The sequence below is a fragment of the Electrona antarctica genome, assembly GCF_951216825.1.
Source record: "Electrona antarctica genome assembly, chromosome: 4".
NCBI classification, from domain to species: Eukaryota; Metazoa; Chordata; class Actinopteri; order Myctophiformes; family Myctophidae; genus Electrona; species Electrona antarctica.
In genome coordinates, this window is record NC_136809.1 from 392,501 (window position 1) to 409,429 (window position 16,929).

Here is a 16,929-nt window from a genome sequence, read left to right on the forward strand (position 1 = left end):
GGCTTTTGCGTTTGATTACTGTAGCTTTTGTAATGATAATAGTAGCAACTAAAGCTGTCAAATACATTTGGATATGAGAGTAGAAGTAAAAGTATTGGAAATTGGAAATACTCCAGTAAAGTATAAATACCTATAAATGCTTCCGCCATACAGTCTGGAGCAACGGAAGCTCTGATCATGAGTAAAATATAAATGCTTCCGTCATACAGTCTGGAGCAACGGAAGCTCTGATCATGAGTAAAATATAAATGCTTCCGTCGTACAGTCTGGAGCAACGGAAGCTCTGATCATGAGTAAAATATAAATGCTTCCGTCGTACAGTCTGGAGCAACGGAAGCTCTGATCATGAGTAAAATATAAATGCTTCCGTCGTACAGTCTGGAGCAACGGAAGCTCTGATCATGAGTAAAATATAAAGCGGAAGTGGAGCCTCCTCCCCACTTCCGTTTCGTCTTTACAGTCGCGCACATTTATCCAAATATAAATATAAATCATCTAAGCATATAATAGCTTGTTGCTTAGCAGAAATGGAAATAAAAACATAAGCTCTAAAGATATTTTAAAATATATTTCCGTGAACGGAAATGACAAAACAATATGACACGGATTTGGGGGAGGTGTAGTTCTTCTAATCGTATATAGCGTGTGCTGCTTAGCAGGCATTGAAATAAAAACAAATAAAATGTAAAGACAAGAAATGCTTAAATATATGTGACCAGATTTGACTGAGAGACTGCCATCGCGCAAATTCCAGCTTTTCACCAGAGGAGAATTTTAATTTTTTTCCCAAAATGAGTTTATAGCACAGGCAGAATCTTCACATACTAGAGCATGTCTGAAATAAGTGTCAGAGCTGAAATCGACATGTAAATATGAAATAAATGCTTAAACATGTAGCTAGGTGTAATGTTAGAGTCCACAGAAGTGAACCTTTCAAGCCTGTTTTCTCAACTCGCTGTTTTCTGCAAGACATTACTTTATGAGCCATATCTCCAAAACTGGTGGGTCAAACTGAACAACCAATATGTCAATTTGAAGCTATGATTCCCTGCTTTCATATGACATGAGAAAACGAAAATTCCAAAAAATCCAATGGCAGTCCCTCAGTCAAATTTAGTCACATATGTGAATGCTCGTGTTTGGGGAGCTGTAGCTCCAGGCTCTACGTAGCGCTCAGAGATGGTCTGGCTACGCTACCAGGTCTGGTTAACCCTTTATAGCCAGGGAGCTACAGGCCCAAAAGCCTCAACGGCTAAGGATTAACCTGTGATGTCATGGCATACTTTTCATTTGTGTTTTCTCTATTCACTTGGTCATTAAGGTCCACAGAATGAGAGGTCTGCTCTGGTCATCAAGGTGAATTTTGAATTCTGTGGACCTTAATGACCAGAGCAGACCTCTCATTCTGTGGACCTTAATGACCAGAGCAGACCTCTCATTCTGTGGACCTTACTGACCAGAGCAGACCTCTCATTCACCTTAATGACCAGAGCAGACCTCTCATTCTGTGGACCTTAATGACCAGAGCAGACCTCTCATTCTGTGGACCTTAATGACCAGAGCAGACCTCTCATTCTGTGGACCTTAATGACCAAATTAATAGAAAAAAGCACATAAAAAGTATGTCAAGACATCACAGGTCCTCCTGGTTGACCCATTAGGAGCCAGACCTGGTTGACCCATTAGGAGCCAGACCTGGTTGACCCATTAGGAGCCAGACCTGGTTGACCCATTAGGAGCCAGACCTGGTTGACCCATTAGGAGCCAGGCCTGGTTGACCCATTAGGAGCCAGACCTGGTTGACCCATTAGGAGCCAGACCTGGTTGACCCATTAGGAGCCAGGCCTGGTTGACCCATGAGGAGCCAGACCTGGTTGACCCATTAGGAGCCAGACCTGGTTGACCCGTTAGGAGCCAGACCTGGTTGACCCATTAGGAGCCAGACCTGGTTGACCCATTAGGAGCCAGACCTGGTTGACCCATTAGGAGCCAGACCTGGTTGACCCGTTAGGAGCCAGACCTGGTTGACCCATTAGGAGCCAGACCTGGTTGACCCATTAGGAGCCAGACCTGGTTGACCCGTTAGGAGCCAGGCCTGGTTGACCCATTAGGAGCCAGACCTGGTTGACCCATTAGGAGCCAGACCTGGTTGACCCGTTAGGAGCCAGACCTGGTTGACCCATTAGGAGCCAGACCTGGTTGACCCGTTAGGAGCCAGACCTGGTTGACCCATTAGGAGCCAGACCTGGTTGACCCATTAGGAGCCAGACCTGGTTGACCCATTAGGAGCCAGACCTGGTTGACCCGTTAGGAGCCAGACCTGGTTGACCCATTAGGAGCCAGACCTGGTTGACCCATTAGGAGCCAGACCTGGTTGACCCGTTAGGAGCCAGGCCTGGTTGACCCATTAGGAGCCAGACCTGGTTGACCCATTAGGAGCCAGACCTGGTTGACCCGTTAGGAGCCAGACCTGGTTGACCCATTAGGAGCCAGACCTGGTTGACCCATTAGGAGCCAGACCTGGTTGACCCGTTAGGAGCCAGACCTGGTTGACCCGTTAGGAGCCAGGCCTGGTTGACCCATTAGGAGCCAGGGTGTTGCCATAGGAACCAGATCTCGTGTCGTGGGTTCGAGACCCCAGGGTTTTCGTACGCCGCTACCATGTAGTTGTCTCGCCGCAGGTCCCCGTAGGCTCCGCCCCCTTCCCCCCCCGCGCCGCCGCCGATGATGTCATCGTGGTGGTTGCCGTGGGAACCGCCCAGGAGGAGGTCCCAGAGGAGGCGGATCTGCTGGGAGACAGTCTGCTCTGTGGTGGTCCCGTAGAACGTTCTGGAACGCACGCATGCACGCACGCACGCACGCACGCACACACGCACACACGCACACACACACACACACACTGTGGGTTTCCTTTGGAAATTATAGATTTCGGCTGTCTAATGATGCACTCTAGTGGTGAGAAAGTGTATCACAACATCTCTTGCGTCATAATTACGTTTATTTTCATTTTGAGCATTGTAACATGGTGGGTATTTGTTTGTATAATGCATGCAGGTGTGATTTATTGGGTTTAGAGCGCGGGTGTACATAGGCTATAGCTGTTAGGATTTATATTTAGGAGTATGATGAAGGATTGGAATGTGCATTCGACAGGGTAGATGTGCGCATGCGCGAAGACCTGTTCAGTTTGATTTGTGTCGCTGTGAACCTCGACAGTCTGTAACGATCAGATATTACTATCACTGCTACCATTATTTAAATTACGAGTTATGAATGATCTCCTCTTAGGATACAATCTGATAAAGTGGAATGTAATGAAATAGCCTACATACACAAGCAGCAAACACAGTCAGAAGCAAAGCTCACATTAACCTTTTATCTCATCATGGAATCAACAGTACAGTTATGCAGACAGGTTACACAGCGAGTTGAATGAATGAATGGATGAACCGAATGTCTGTGTGTGCGTGTCTCACACACGCACGCCCGCGCTTATTGTTTAGTATAGTTCCGTGAGTGTTTCCAAACAAAGTCTGTTTCTCCAGCGTAACACTCCCTCCAATGTAAAGTAGAAGTAGTAAAGTAGTAAATAAAGTAAGTAAGTCCCCGTAGCGTGGTAATCCAGCTGAATGTATTCCAAAGGAAGAGGAAGAACGACACCTCGGATCCTCGCGGGACGAAGAAAGAAAGAAATAAATAAAAGACGAACGATCTCACCAATTAGAAGAACGTCTCGACTCGAGCGGCCTCTTCATATAGTGAGCGCAATCGTTCTGGTAGCTATAGCTTAAAGAGATGTCTTAGAGAACAAACATGTCCAGGTCCCACGTAGACTCCCTGTTTGTTTGTATGTCTCTCCAGGTCTCCCTCAGGCCGGTAACCGACGCCTACTTTATGGGCGTCAATCCCTCCTGACCCATGTCAATCAAATATACATCAAATCATAAACATAGTCTTTAAAACCCCCCAAATAATAACAAAATCACAACGTAGACAGCACAGAATATATAGGACCTTACCCTTGACAGATGGCGTTATTAGAAATATTAAATAATACAACATACACTTTTAAATGTTGATATTAAAAATAAATCATATATAACTTGTGTGGCAGTTGCTACAAGTCTGTCGGTATGTATACAAATATTATCTCATTCCAGGCAAACGACTTCTTTAATGAAATCCCAAGCTGCCAACGACACCATTAACGTGTTAATAAGCGCTTTATTTAATGATTAACCTATAAAGTTGGCTTACCGCTAATCAAAGCTCTCGCCGATCGGCAGCTCCGTGTTCGATTGCTTTCCCTTCAGCCTCAATGCATTGAAAAAAGAGCAAGGTGGTGGATGAGGCCTTTCTAGGCCTTTTTAAGAGTTTTCCATTTCAAATAAAAATATATATAAAGCGATTGTGTTCAGTGGCTCAATAGCTCTTCCCCGTGACCGCATCTAAAATATGAATGCTTCTAAAGACTCTTAGCCAGTGATTAGTCCGGTCAGAGCGACCACCTCCACCATCGCTGTTTTGGGGAGACGAGGCTTCTCTTCTTCTACACCCAAATAGAATGGTGGTGAACGGTGGCGGTCGCTGAGTTATTATGATGTGAAACATCCTTATTGTACTTGTTTAATGTAGATTATTTTAGTCGCGTGTATATTCTGCTGTTGCTGGGGTATTTCCTTTTGTGTTTACAGTAAGATTACCTGCTTTGCACTGCTGCGCGCTTCAACGAGGAATGCTAGGGATGGAACCATGCTAGTTAGCTTCAACGAGGAATGCTAGGGATGGAACCATGCTAGTTAGCTTCAACGAGGAATGCTAGGGATGGAACCATGCTAGTTAGCTTCAACGAGGAATGCTAGGGATGGAACCATGCTAGTTAGCTTCAACGAGGAATGCTAGGGATGGAACCATGCTAGTTAGCTTCAACGAGGAATGCTAGGGATCGAACCATGCTAGTTAGCTTCAACAAGGAATGCTAGGGATCGAACCATGCTAGTTAGCTTCAACGAGGAATGCTAGGGATGGAACCATGCTAGTTAGCTTCAACGAGGAATGCTAGGGATGGAACCATGATAGTTAGCTTCAACGAGGAATGCTAGGGATGGAACCATGCTAGTTAGCTTCAACGAGGAATGCTAGGGATGGAACCATGCTAGTTAGCTTCAACGAGGAATGCTAGGGATCGAGCCATGATAGTTAGCTTCAACGAGGAATGCTAGGGATGGAACCATGCTAGTTAGCTCATGCATCGTACGGACTGGTGACTGCTCTAGTTTATTGTATCCCAGTGGCCGTGCACAGATAGACACTAGGGGGTGCTAGAGCCCTTTTGGCAATGTGCCCTTTAGGAACCCCCCCCCCCTACGCATACCATTATGTTAATTACCTGGTAATTACGCATATCGTATTATGTTAATTACCTGGTGATTACGCATATCATTATGTTAATTACCTGGTAATTACGCGTAGCGGCGGTCGGTAGACGATCTGGATGTCAGGGTCTGTGGGAGTGGGCGGGGCCGTCTGGAACTCGGCGGGCAGGAAGTATGATGTCATCACGTCCTTATTGAACGACTTCCCATCATGCACCTGGAGGCTGTTCACGATGGGGATGGTCATACCCAGGTACCGACCTGCATGGATTAACACGATGGGGATGGTCATACCCAGGTACCGACCTGCATGGATTAACATACACGATGGGGATGGTCATACCCAGGTACCGACCTGCATGGATTAACATACACGATGGGGATGGTCATACCCAGGTACCGACCTGCATGGATTAACATACATGATGGGGATGGTCATACCCAGGTACCGACCTGCAGGAATTAACACGATGGGGATGGTCATACCCAGGTACCGACCTGCATGGATTAACATACTGTTCACGATGGGGATGGTCATACCCAGGTACCGACCTGCATGAAGGGTTAGGGTTAGGGTTAGGGTTAGGGTTAGGGTTAGGGTTAGGGTTAGGGTTGTTCACGATGGGGATGGTCATACCCAGGTACCGACCTGCAGGAATTAACATACACGATGGGGATGGTCATACCCAGGTACCGACCTGCATGGATTAACATACACGATGGGGATGGTCATACCCAGGTACCGACCTGCATGGATTAACATACACGATGGGGATGGTCATACCCAGGTACCGACCTGCATGGATTAACACGATGGGGATGGTCATACCCAGGTACCGACCTGCATGGATTAACACGATGGGGATGGTCATACCCAGGTACCGACCTGCATGGATTAACATACACGATGGGGATGGTCATACCCAGGTACCGACCTGCATGGATTAACATACACGATGGGGATGGTCATACCCAGGTACCGACCTGCATGGATTAACACGATGGGGATGGTCATACCCAGGTACCGACCTGCATGGATTAACACGATGGGGATGGTCATACCCAGGTACCGACCTGCATGAAGGGTTAGGGTTAGGGTTAGGGTTAGGGTTGTTCACGATGGGGATGGTCATACCCAGGTACCACCTGCATGAAGGGTTAGGGTTAGGGTTAGGGTTGTTCACGATGGGGATGGTCATACCCAGGTACCGACCTGCATGGATTAACATACACGATGGGGATGGTCATACCCAGGTACCGACCTGCATGGATTAACACGATGGGGATGGTCATACCCAGGTACCGACCTGCATGGATTAACATACGATGGGGATGGTCATACCCAGGTACCGACCTGCATGGATTAACATACGATGGGGATGGTCATACCCAGGTACCGACCTGCATGGATTAACATACACGATGGGGATGGTCATACCCAGGTACCGACCTGCAGGAATTAACACGATGGGGATGGTCATACCCAGGTACCGACCTGCATGGATTAACATACACGATGGGGATGGTCATACCCAGGTACCGACCTGCAGGAATTAACACGATGGGGATGGTCATACCCAGGTACCGACCTGCATGGATTAACATACACGATGGGGATGGTCATACCCAGGTACCGACCTGCATGGATTAACACGATGGGGATGGTCATACCCAGGTACCGACCTGCATGGATTAACACGATAGGGATGGTCATACCCAGGTACCGACCTGCATGGATTAACACGATGGGGATGGTCATACCCAGGTACCGACCTGCATGGATTAACACGATAGGGATGGTCATACCCAGGTACCGACCTGCATGGATTAACACGATGGGGATGGTCATACCCAGGTACCGACCTGCATGGATTAACATACTGTTCACGATGGGGATGGTCATACCCAGGTACCGACCTGCAGGAATTAACATACACGATGGGGATGGTCATACCCAGGTACCGACCTGCAGGAATTAACATGTCATACCCAGGTACCGACCTGCATGAATTAACATACATTGAAATGGGGAGGGGCTAAGTGATGCAGTGGGAGGGACTAAGTGGCACAGTGGGATGGGCTAAATGTACAGTGGCAGGGGCTTAAGTGTTAGTGGGAGGAGCTAAGTGATAAAGGAGGAGCTAACATTTAGAGTTCTCCTTACATATGTATCTCATTTACATAAAGTGGGAGGGGCTAAGTGTTAGTAGGAGTAGCTAACCTTTAGAGGAGGGGCTAGGTGTTAGTGGGATGGGGTTAAGTGATGAAGGGGAGGGGCTAAGCATTAGTGGGAGGAGCTAACCTTTAGAGTTCTCCTTACAGATGAATCTCATTAACTTCATGAAAGCCAATGAGATGCTCTGCTCGTACAGCTTCTCTGATTGGATGAGCTGCGCCCAATGACCTGCCGGATACACACGCTCTTCATACAATACCTCACCTAGCTGCACACACACACACACACACACACACACACACACACACACACACACACACACACACACACACACACACACACACACACACACACACACACACACACACACACACACACACACACACACACGTTAGGTGTATATATACCTTACCCACCAGAAAAGAGGATATATTACAGTAATAGATTACAGTTCTCATGTGTAGAAATGTAACAGAAGCATTACAATGTCATGTGTTGTAATATGAATATTGTAATAATGTAATATTGTAATAATATAATAATGTAATAATGTAATAATGTAATATTGTAATAATATAATAATGTAATATTGTAATAATGTAATAATGTAATATAGTAATATAGTAATATTGTAATAATAGTAATAATGTAATAATGTCATCACCGTCTCATGTGTAGAAACGGGACAGAAGGGAATGAGCTCCCTCTGCTGGTTCCTGCTGGTCATCTCCTGAATGGGGCCGGTCATCTCTGGAACACATTACAATATGTATCTGTAATCTAATACTAGGGTCATCTCTGGAACAGATTACAATATGTAATATTGTTCCGCTGGATATAGTAATCAGTGTTTGGTTTCTATTAATAAAATATGCACTGTACAACTAACCAATAGTGTTCAGTTACCACCAAGGGAAGGGAAGTGACATGGGATAGTGTTTGCCATAAAATGGAGCAAGCACCAGGCTTCCTCTCTACAAAATGCCTCACACACAGCGGGGGTGCTGATAAGGGTGGGAACAGCCACCAGTTGTGTAAACAAGAGCCACTAGTCAGCATTACTAACCCAATGACTGTGTCTAACTATAAAACATTATGTCTGCATTTATCTAAAGGTGGATATGTAATCCCAATGCCTAAAAGGAATGTAAATGATTAATGTGTTAAACCCTAAACTCTCATAAACCAGTTGAGCTAGTGGGAGAATAGACCAGTCCACCAGCCCATGTAATTACCATACACTCATGGTTCCAGTGAGTGACTTCCTGGTCTTTCAACAGCCAATGGCTGTACCCTCAAACCAAAGGAGGGACTTAGCCATTGGCAGACTTAGGAAGCTTGTAGGGAAACAGAGGCTCAGATTCAAACTAAGACGAGTCCACACCTCATGTAAGTACATGATGAACAACACAGCTCACATTGACCAATGGTATGTAAATGCTATTGATAAGCGATGAATAATGTGTTATCCGTGTGTTGTAAACCTGCCTGTAATTGACGAATGTATATGCATATTTCTGTCTCATGCAGGTTTTTTACCTAACCTAAACTGGGTTAACCTAAACGAACCACTAACCCTAAACCAACCATAGATAACTAGTTAATGTGTTTAAATGTATGTTTGTTGAACGACAATAAAAGTATAAAAGACACTTGAGTTATATTATTTAGACCGTTTGAGTAAAGACATACTCGGTGTGCAGCTGATGACCCTTTCAGAAGGGGTAGTTATGAGACGATGCTATCAACTTAGCAAAGGATCGTAGATAGCTATAAATCTGAACAAATATTGTGTGTCTGTGTGTGTGTGTGTAACTCGAGAACCGTTTGCCCCACCGACTTCACATTGGGTATCGAGTCGGTCAGACCCACGGTTCTCCAGAACCACCACAAAAGGCTCTGGTCAGGCTCTGCCAGTGGGCCTAATGAGGCCAACTCCTTTCACCTGGTCAGGCTCTGCCAGTGGGCCTAATGAGGCCAACTCCTTTCACCTGGTCAGGCTCTGCCAGTGGGCCTAATGAGGCCAACTCCTTTCACCTGGCCAGGCTCTGCCAGTGGGCCTAATGAGGCCAACTCCTTTCACCTGGTCAGGCTCTGCCAGTGGGCCTAATGAGGCCAACTCCTTTCACCTGTGCAATTTCCAGCCTCTGCCTCAGCCAATTGAGGCTCAACCAATCAGGCTCTGCCAGTGGGCCCAATTGATAAGTACACTTTTCACAGTCAGTTTGCAGTCTTCACACACACACACACACACACACACACACACACACACACACACACACACACACACACACACACACACACACACACACACACACACACACACACACACACACACACACACACACACACACACACACACACACACACACACACACAGATCTCCATGTGGGACACTGGCTGACAGTTAAAACGGGTGTTATGACAACGTATAGCGACTGCGACGGGCACGTACAGGTCTAGTAATGCTGGGTTCCCGTCCAGAATGGGTTAAAAAGAGACGCCCTTAAAAACAGACTTTGTTTTGTCTCCGTGTTGTTTCAGTGTTTCAATAAAGGTTCAATGGATTGAACTGACCAGCCGGGACGGTCACATGGTGCGTGCTGCCCACCGCCTGCCAATGGTGGAGCAGTCTGTCGTTGTGCTCCTCGTTCATTGGCTGAGGCTCCGCGACGTCATCGGTGATGTCATCGTCGTCGTCCAATCCGTCCAGGTCTTCCAGGGAAATGAGAGCCATGGTGACCTTTTGACCTTTACACACAGGAAGTGACACGACGTCAGGAAGGAAGTACATGAAAACACGTAGGAATTGCAATCAGCTGTTATGGTCAAAGTGTGAGGGAGTTCCAGGGGGTCCGGGGACCCCCAGGGGTCCTTGAGGGAGTTCCAGGGGGTCCGGGAACCCAAATAAAAAGTAATTGTGCTTCAAAATGCATTGTATGTATGTATTTTAGTGTTGGTATTGCTCTGCATTGTCTTCCTTCAGTGTGCGTGCGTGCGTGCGTGCGTGCGTGCGTGCGTGCGTGCGTGCGTGCGTGCGTGCGTGTAGTGCGTGCGTGCATGCGTGCGTGCGTGCGTGCGTGAGTATAGACTGAGTGTGATTGGCTAACTTCTAGGAGGAACCAGGCTGCTGATTGGCTCCTGGGATGGCCTCAACTATGAAGCATTCTGATGTGTTCTTCCTAGACCTCCAAACACCTGCAATCAGTCCTGGTTCTAGATTAACCTAGACCTCTAAACACCTGCAATCAGTCCTGGTTCTAGATTAATCTAGACCTCCAAACACCTGCAATCAGTCCTGGTTCTAGATTAACCTAGACCTCCAAACACCTGCAATCAGTCCTGGTTCTAGATTAATCTAGACCTCCAAACACCTGCAATCAGTCCTGGTTCTAGATTAACCTAGACCTCTAAACACCTGCAATCAGTCCTGGTTCTAGATTAATCTAGACCTCCAAACACCTGCATTCAGTCCTGGTTCTAGATTAATCTCCAAACACCTGCATTCAGTCCTGGTTCTAGATTAACCTAGACCTCCAAACACCTGCATTCAGTCCTGGTTCTAGATTAATCTAGACCTCCAAACACCTGCATTCAGTCCTGGTTCTAGATTAATCTAGACCTCCAAACACCTGCATTCAGTCCTGGTTCTAGATTAATCTCCAAACACCTGCATTCAGTCCTGGTTCTAGATTAACCTAGACCTCTAAACACCTGCAATCAGTCCTGGTTCTAGATTAACCTAGACCTCCAAACACCTGCATTCAGTCCTGGTTCTAGATTAATCTAGACCTCCAAACACCTGCAATCAGTCCTGGTTCTAGATTAACCTAGACCTCCAAACACCTGCATTCAGTCCTGGTTCTAGATTAACCTAGACCTCCAAACACCTGCAATCAGTCCTGGTTCTAGATTAACCTAGACCTCTAAACACCTGCATTCAGTCCTGGTTCTAGATTAATCTAGACCTCCAAACACCTGCATTCAGTCCTGGTTCTAGATTAACCTAGACCTCCAAACACCTGCAATCAGTCCTGGTTCTAGATTAACCTAGACCTCCAAACACCTGCATTCAGTCCTGGTTCTAGATTAACCTAGACCTCCAAACACCTGCAATCAGTCCTGGTTCTAGATTAACCTAGACCTCCAAACACCTGCATTCAGTCCTGGTTCTAGATTAACCTAGACCTCCAAACACCTGCAAGCAGTCCTGGTTCTAGATTAACCTAGACCTCCAAACACCTGCATTCAGTCCTGGTTCTAGATTAACCTAGACCTCCAAACACCTGCAAGCAGTCCTGGTTCTAGATTAACCTAGACCTCCAAACACCTGCAATCAGTCCTGGTTCTAGATTAACCTAGACCTCCAAACACCTGCAATCAGTCCTGGTTCTAGATTAACCTAGACCTCCAAACACCTGCATTCAGTCCTGGTTCTAGATTAACCTAGACCTCCAAACACCTGCAAGCAGTCCTGGTTCTAGATTAACCTAGACCTCCAAACACCTGCATTCAGTCCTGGTTCTAGATTAACCTAGACCTCCAAACACCTGCAAGCAGTCCTGGTTCTAGATTAACCTAGACCTCCAAACACCTGCAATCAGTCCTGGTTCTAGATTAACCTAGACCTCCAAACACCTGCAATCAGTCCTGGTTCTAGATTAACCTAGACCTCCAAACACCTGCATTCAGTCCTGGTTCTAGATTAACCTAGACCTCCAAACACCTGCAAGCAGTCCTGGTTCTAGATTAACCTAGACCTCCAAACACCTGCAATCAGTCCTGGTTCTAGATTAACCTAGACCTCCAAACACCTGCAATCAGTCCTGGTTCTAGATTAACCTAGACCTCCAAACACCTGCAATCAGTCCTGGTTCTAGATTAATCTAGACCTCCAAACACCTGCAATCAGTCCTGGTTCTAGATTAACCTAGACCTCCAAACACCTGCAATCAGTCCTGGTTCTAGATTAATCTAGACCTCCAAACACCTGCAATCAGTCCTGGTTCTAGATTAATCTAGACCTCCAAACACCTGCAATCAGTCCTGGTTCTAGATTAACCTAGACCTCCAAACACCTGCAATCAGTCCTGGTTCTAGATTAACCTAGACCTCCAAACACCTGCAATCAGTCCTGGTTCTAGATTAATCTAGACCTCCAAACACCTGCAATCAGTCCTGGTTCTAGATTAACCTAGACCTCCAAACACCTGCATTCAGTCCTGGTTCTAGATTAATCTAGACCTCCAAACACCTGCATTCAGTCCTGGTTCTAGATTAACCTAGACCTCCAAACACCTGCATTCAGTCCTGGTTCTAGATTAATCTAGACCTCCAAACACCTGCATTCAGTCCTGGTTCTAGATTAACCTAGACCTCCAAACACCTGCAATCAGTCCTGGTTCTAGATTAACCTAGACCTCCAAACACCTGCATTCAGTCCTGGTTCTAGATTAATCTAGACCTCCAAACACCTGCAATCAGTCCTGGTTCTAGATTAACCTAGACCTCCAAACACCTGCATTCAGTCCTGGTTCTAGATTAACCTAGACCTCCAAACACCTGCAATCAGTCCTGGTTCTAGATTAACCTAGACCTCCAAACACCTGCATTCAGTCCTGGTTCTAGATTAACCTAGACCTCCAAACACCTGCAAGCAGTCCTGGTTCTAGATTAACCTAGACCTCCAAACACCTGCAATCAGTCCTGGTTCTAGATTAATCTAGACCTCCAAACACCTGCAATCAGTCCTGGTTCTAGATTAATCTAGACCTCCAAACACCTGCATTCAGTCCTGGTTCTAGATTAACCTAGACCTCCAAACACCTGCAATCAGTCCTGGTTCTAGATTAACCTAGACCTCCAAACACCTGCAATCAGTCCTGGTTCTAGATTAATCTAGACCTCCAAACACCTGCAAGCAGTCCTGGTTCTAGATTAACCTAGACCTCCAAACACCTGCAATCAGTCCTGGTTCTAGATTAACCTAGACCTCCAAACACCTGCAATCAGTCCTGGTTCTAGATTAACCTAGACCTCCAAACACCTGCATTCAGTCCTGGTTCTAGATTAACCTAGACCTCCAAACACCTGCAATCAGTCCTGGTTCTAGATTAACCTAGACCTCCAAACACCTGCATTCAGTCCTGGTTCTAGATTAACCTAGACCTCCAAACACCTGCATTCAGTCCTGGTTCTAGATTAACCTAGACCTCCAAACACCTGCAAGCAGTCCTGGTTCTAGATTAACCTAGACCTCCAAACACCTGCAATCAGTCCTGGTTCTAGATTAACCTAGACCTCCAAACACCTGCAATCAGTCCTGGTTCTAGATTAACCTAGACCTCCAAACACCTGCATTCAGTCCTGGTTCTAGATTAACCTAGACCTCCAAACACCTGCAAGCAGTCCTGGTTCTAGATTAACCTAGACCTCCAAACACCTGCAATCAGTCCTGGTTCTAGATTAACCTAGACCTCCAAACACCTGCAATCAGTCCTGGTTCTAGATTAACCTAGACCTCCAAACACCTGCAATCAGTCCTGGTTCTAGATTAATCTAGACCTCCAAACACCTGCAATCAGTCCTGGTTCTAGATTAACCTAGACCTCCAAACACCTGCAATCAGTCCTGGTTCTAGATTAATCTAGACCTCCAAACACCTGCAATCAGTCCTGGTTCTAGATTAATCTAGACCTCCAAACACCTGCATTCAGTCCTGGTTCTAGATTAACCTAGACCTCCAAACACCTGCAATCAGTCCTGGTTCTAGATTAACCTAGACCTCCAAACACCTGCAATCAGTCCTGGTTCTAGATTAATCTAGACCTCCAAACACCTGCAATCAGTCCTGGTTCTAGATTAACCTAGACCTCCAAACACCTGCATTCAGTCCTGGTTCTAGATTAATCTAGACCTCCAAACACCTGCATTCAGTCCTGGTTCTAGATTAACCTAGACCTCCAAACACCTGCATTCAGTCCTGGTTCTAGATTAATCTAGACCTCCAAACACCTGCATTCAGTCCTGGTTCTAGATTAACCTAGACCTCCAAACACCTGCAATCAGTCCTGGTTCTAGATTAACCTAGACCTCCAAACACCTGCATTCAGTCCTGGTTCTAGATTAATCTAGACCTCCAAACACCTGCAATCAGTCCTGGTTCTAGATTAACCTAGACCTCCAAACACCTGCATTCAGTCCTGGTTCTAGATTAACCTAGACCTCCAAACACCTGCAATCAGTCCTGGTTCTAGATTAACCTAGACCTCCAAACACCTGCATTCAGTCCTGGTTCTAGATTAACCTAGACCTCCAAACACCTGCAAGCAGTCCTGGTTCTAGATTAACCTAGACCTCCAAACACCTGCAATCAGTCCTGGTTCTAGATTAATCTAGACCTCCAAACACCTGCAATCAGTCCTGGTTCTAGATTAATCTAGACCTCCAAACACCTGCATTCAGTCCTGGTTCTAGATTAACCTAGACCTCCAAACACCTGCAATCAGTCCTGGTTCTAGATTAACCTAGACCTCCAAACACCTGCAATCAGTCCTGGTTCTAGATTAATCTAGACCTCCAAACACCTGCAATCAGTCCTGGTTCTAGATTAACCTAGACCTCCAAACACCTGCAATCAGTCCTGGTTCTAGATTAATCTAGACCTCCAAACACCTGCATTCAGTCCTGGTTCTAGATTAACCTAGACCTCCAAACACCTGCAATCAGTCCTGGTTCTAGATTAACCTAGACCTCCAAACACCTGCATTCAGTCCTGGTTCTAGATTAACCTAGACCTCCAAACACCTGCAATCAGTCCTGGTTCTAGATTAACCTAGACCTCCAAACACCTGCATTCAGTCCTGGTTCTAGATTAACCTAGACCTCCAAACACCTGCATTCAGTCCTGGTTCTAGATTAATCTAGACCTCCAAACACCTGCATTCAGTCCTGGTTCTAGATTAACCTAGACCTCCAAACACCTGCAATCAGTCCTGGTTCTAGATTAACCTAGACCTCCAAACACCTGCAATCAGTCCTGGTTCTAGATTAATCTAGACCTCCAAACACCTGCATTCAATCCTGGTTCTAGATTAATCTAGACCTCCAAACACCTGCAATCAGTCCTGGTTCTAGATTAATCTAGACCTCCAAACACCTGCATTCAATCCTGGTTCTAGATTAATCTAGACCTCCAAACACCTGCATTCAATCCTGGTTCTAGATTAACCTAGACCTCCAAACACCTGCATTCAGTCCTGGTTCTAGATTTGTGTTCATAATGGGTTGAATCTAGAAGACCCATTCATTGTAAACATAGGCGGATGTACCATGTGGGCTTTTTATCATTTGAAATTGTAAAGTATTGCATCCAATTCCAGTGAGATTTATGTTTAGTTTTTGCATATTTAGTATTACGGTTCAAACATTGAGAGCTTCTGCTCTGCTGTCTGCACTGATTGTACACACTGTTCAGCCTTTTGACAACATTTATTTTTTATTTTTACCAAGACGTCCACAGAACGGATATGTTAAGGACTTTGTTGCAACTCTACATTCAGAATATTATAAAACATCTAGTGCTTATTAAATGTAAAACTGATGGCCTAATCTGTTATGCAAATCAATCAATCAAATTAATGTGCAATTAATTTGAATAACAATGACGTCAGTGCTGTCAAACAAGTCTATGATGAAATAAATCTATGAAGTTTAATCTGCAACACGCACGCACACACACACACACACACACACACACACACACACACACACTGACACACACACAGCAGCAGTTCAACACATGCACTAACCGCACAGCATATGACGTCATAACGTATCGATAGATCATTGGTTTCATTCTTACCTTTTGTTTGTGTTTGTAGTTTTTAATGAAGGAAATAAAAACTACAGACTGTTCAGATGTTGTTGTTCTGCTGCTTGTGGACGGGCAGGAAGTTGACGGTGTGCGCACGCGCAGAACCGGTGTTGCCAGATTGTGTGAGAGAAATAAGCAAAGCCTCAACACTACAAATAAATAAGCATCTAATTGTAGTCATGCTATTTGGAAATTTGCTATTTTCAACGAATAAAATAAAAATTATAATGAAAAAAATCTTGGCGAAAAAGTGATTTAATGTGATTATAATATAATAATAAGAAAATAAAAAACGAGATCTGTTTTGGGGGTTCCTGATGTTTGAGATGCATGGAGGCCTAGAGTATAAATACTCTAAGATGGAGGCCTAGAGTATATACTCTAAGATGGAGGTCTAGAGTATATACTCTAAGATGGAGGCCTGAGTAAAGATGGAGGCCTAGAGTATATGCTAGAGTATATACTCAATACTCAATTTTATTCAACGAATAAAATAAAAATTA

At 45.4% G+C, this 16,929-nt stretch overlaps 1 protein-coding gene across 1 annotated transcript; it reads right to left on the minus strand.

The window, feature by feature from the left end:
- Positions 1-2,562: 2,562 nt before the first annotated feature.
- On the minus strand, positions 2,563-16,542 carry soul4 (heme-binding protein soul4). The gene is made up of 6 exons (XM_079498929.1): positions 16,415-16,542; positions 10,129-10,302; positions 8,216-8,301; positions 7,678-7,819; positions 5,456-5,636; positions 2,563-2,829 (listed from the first exon to the last, which is right to left on the minus strand). The coding sequence occupies exons 2-6, from the start codon at positions 10,286-10,288 to the stop codon at positions 2,583-2,585; spliced, it is 816 nt and encodes a 271-aa protein (XP_079355055.1). The 5' UTR covers positions 10,289-10,302; positions 16,415-16,542; the 3' UTR covers positions 2,563-2,582.
- Positions 16,543-16,929: the final 387 nt, after the last annotated feature.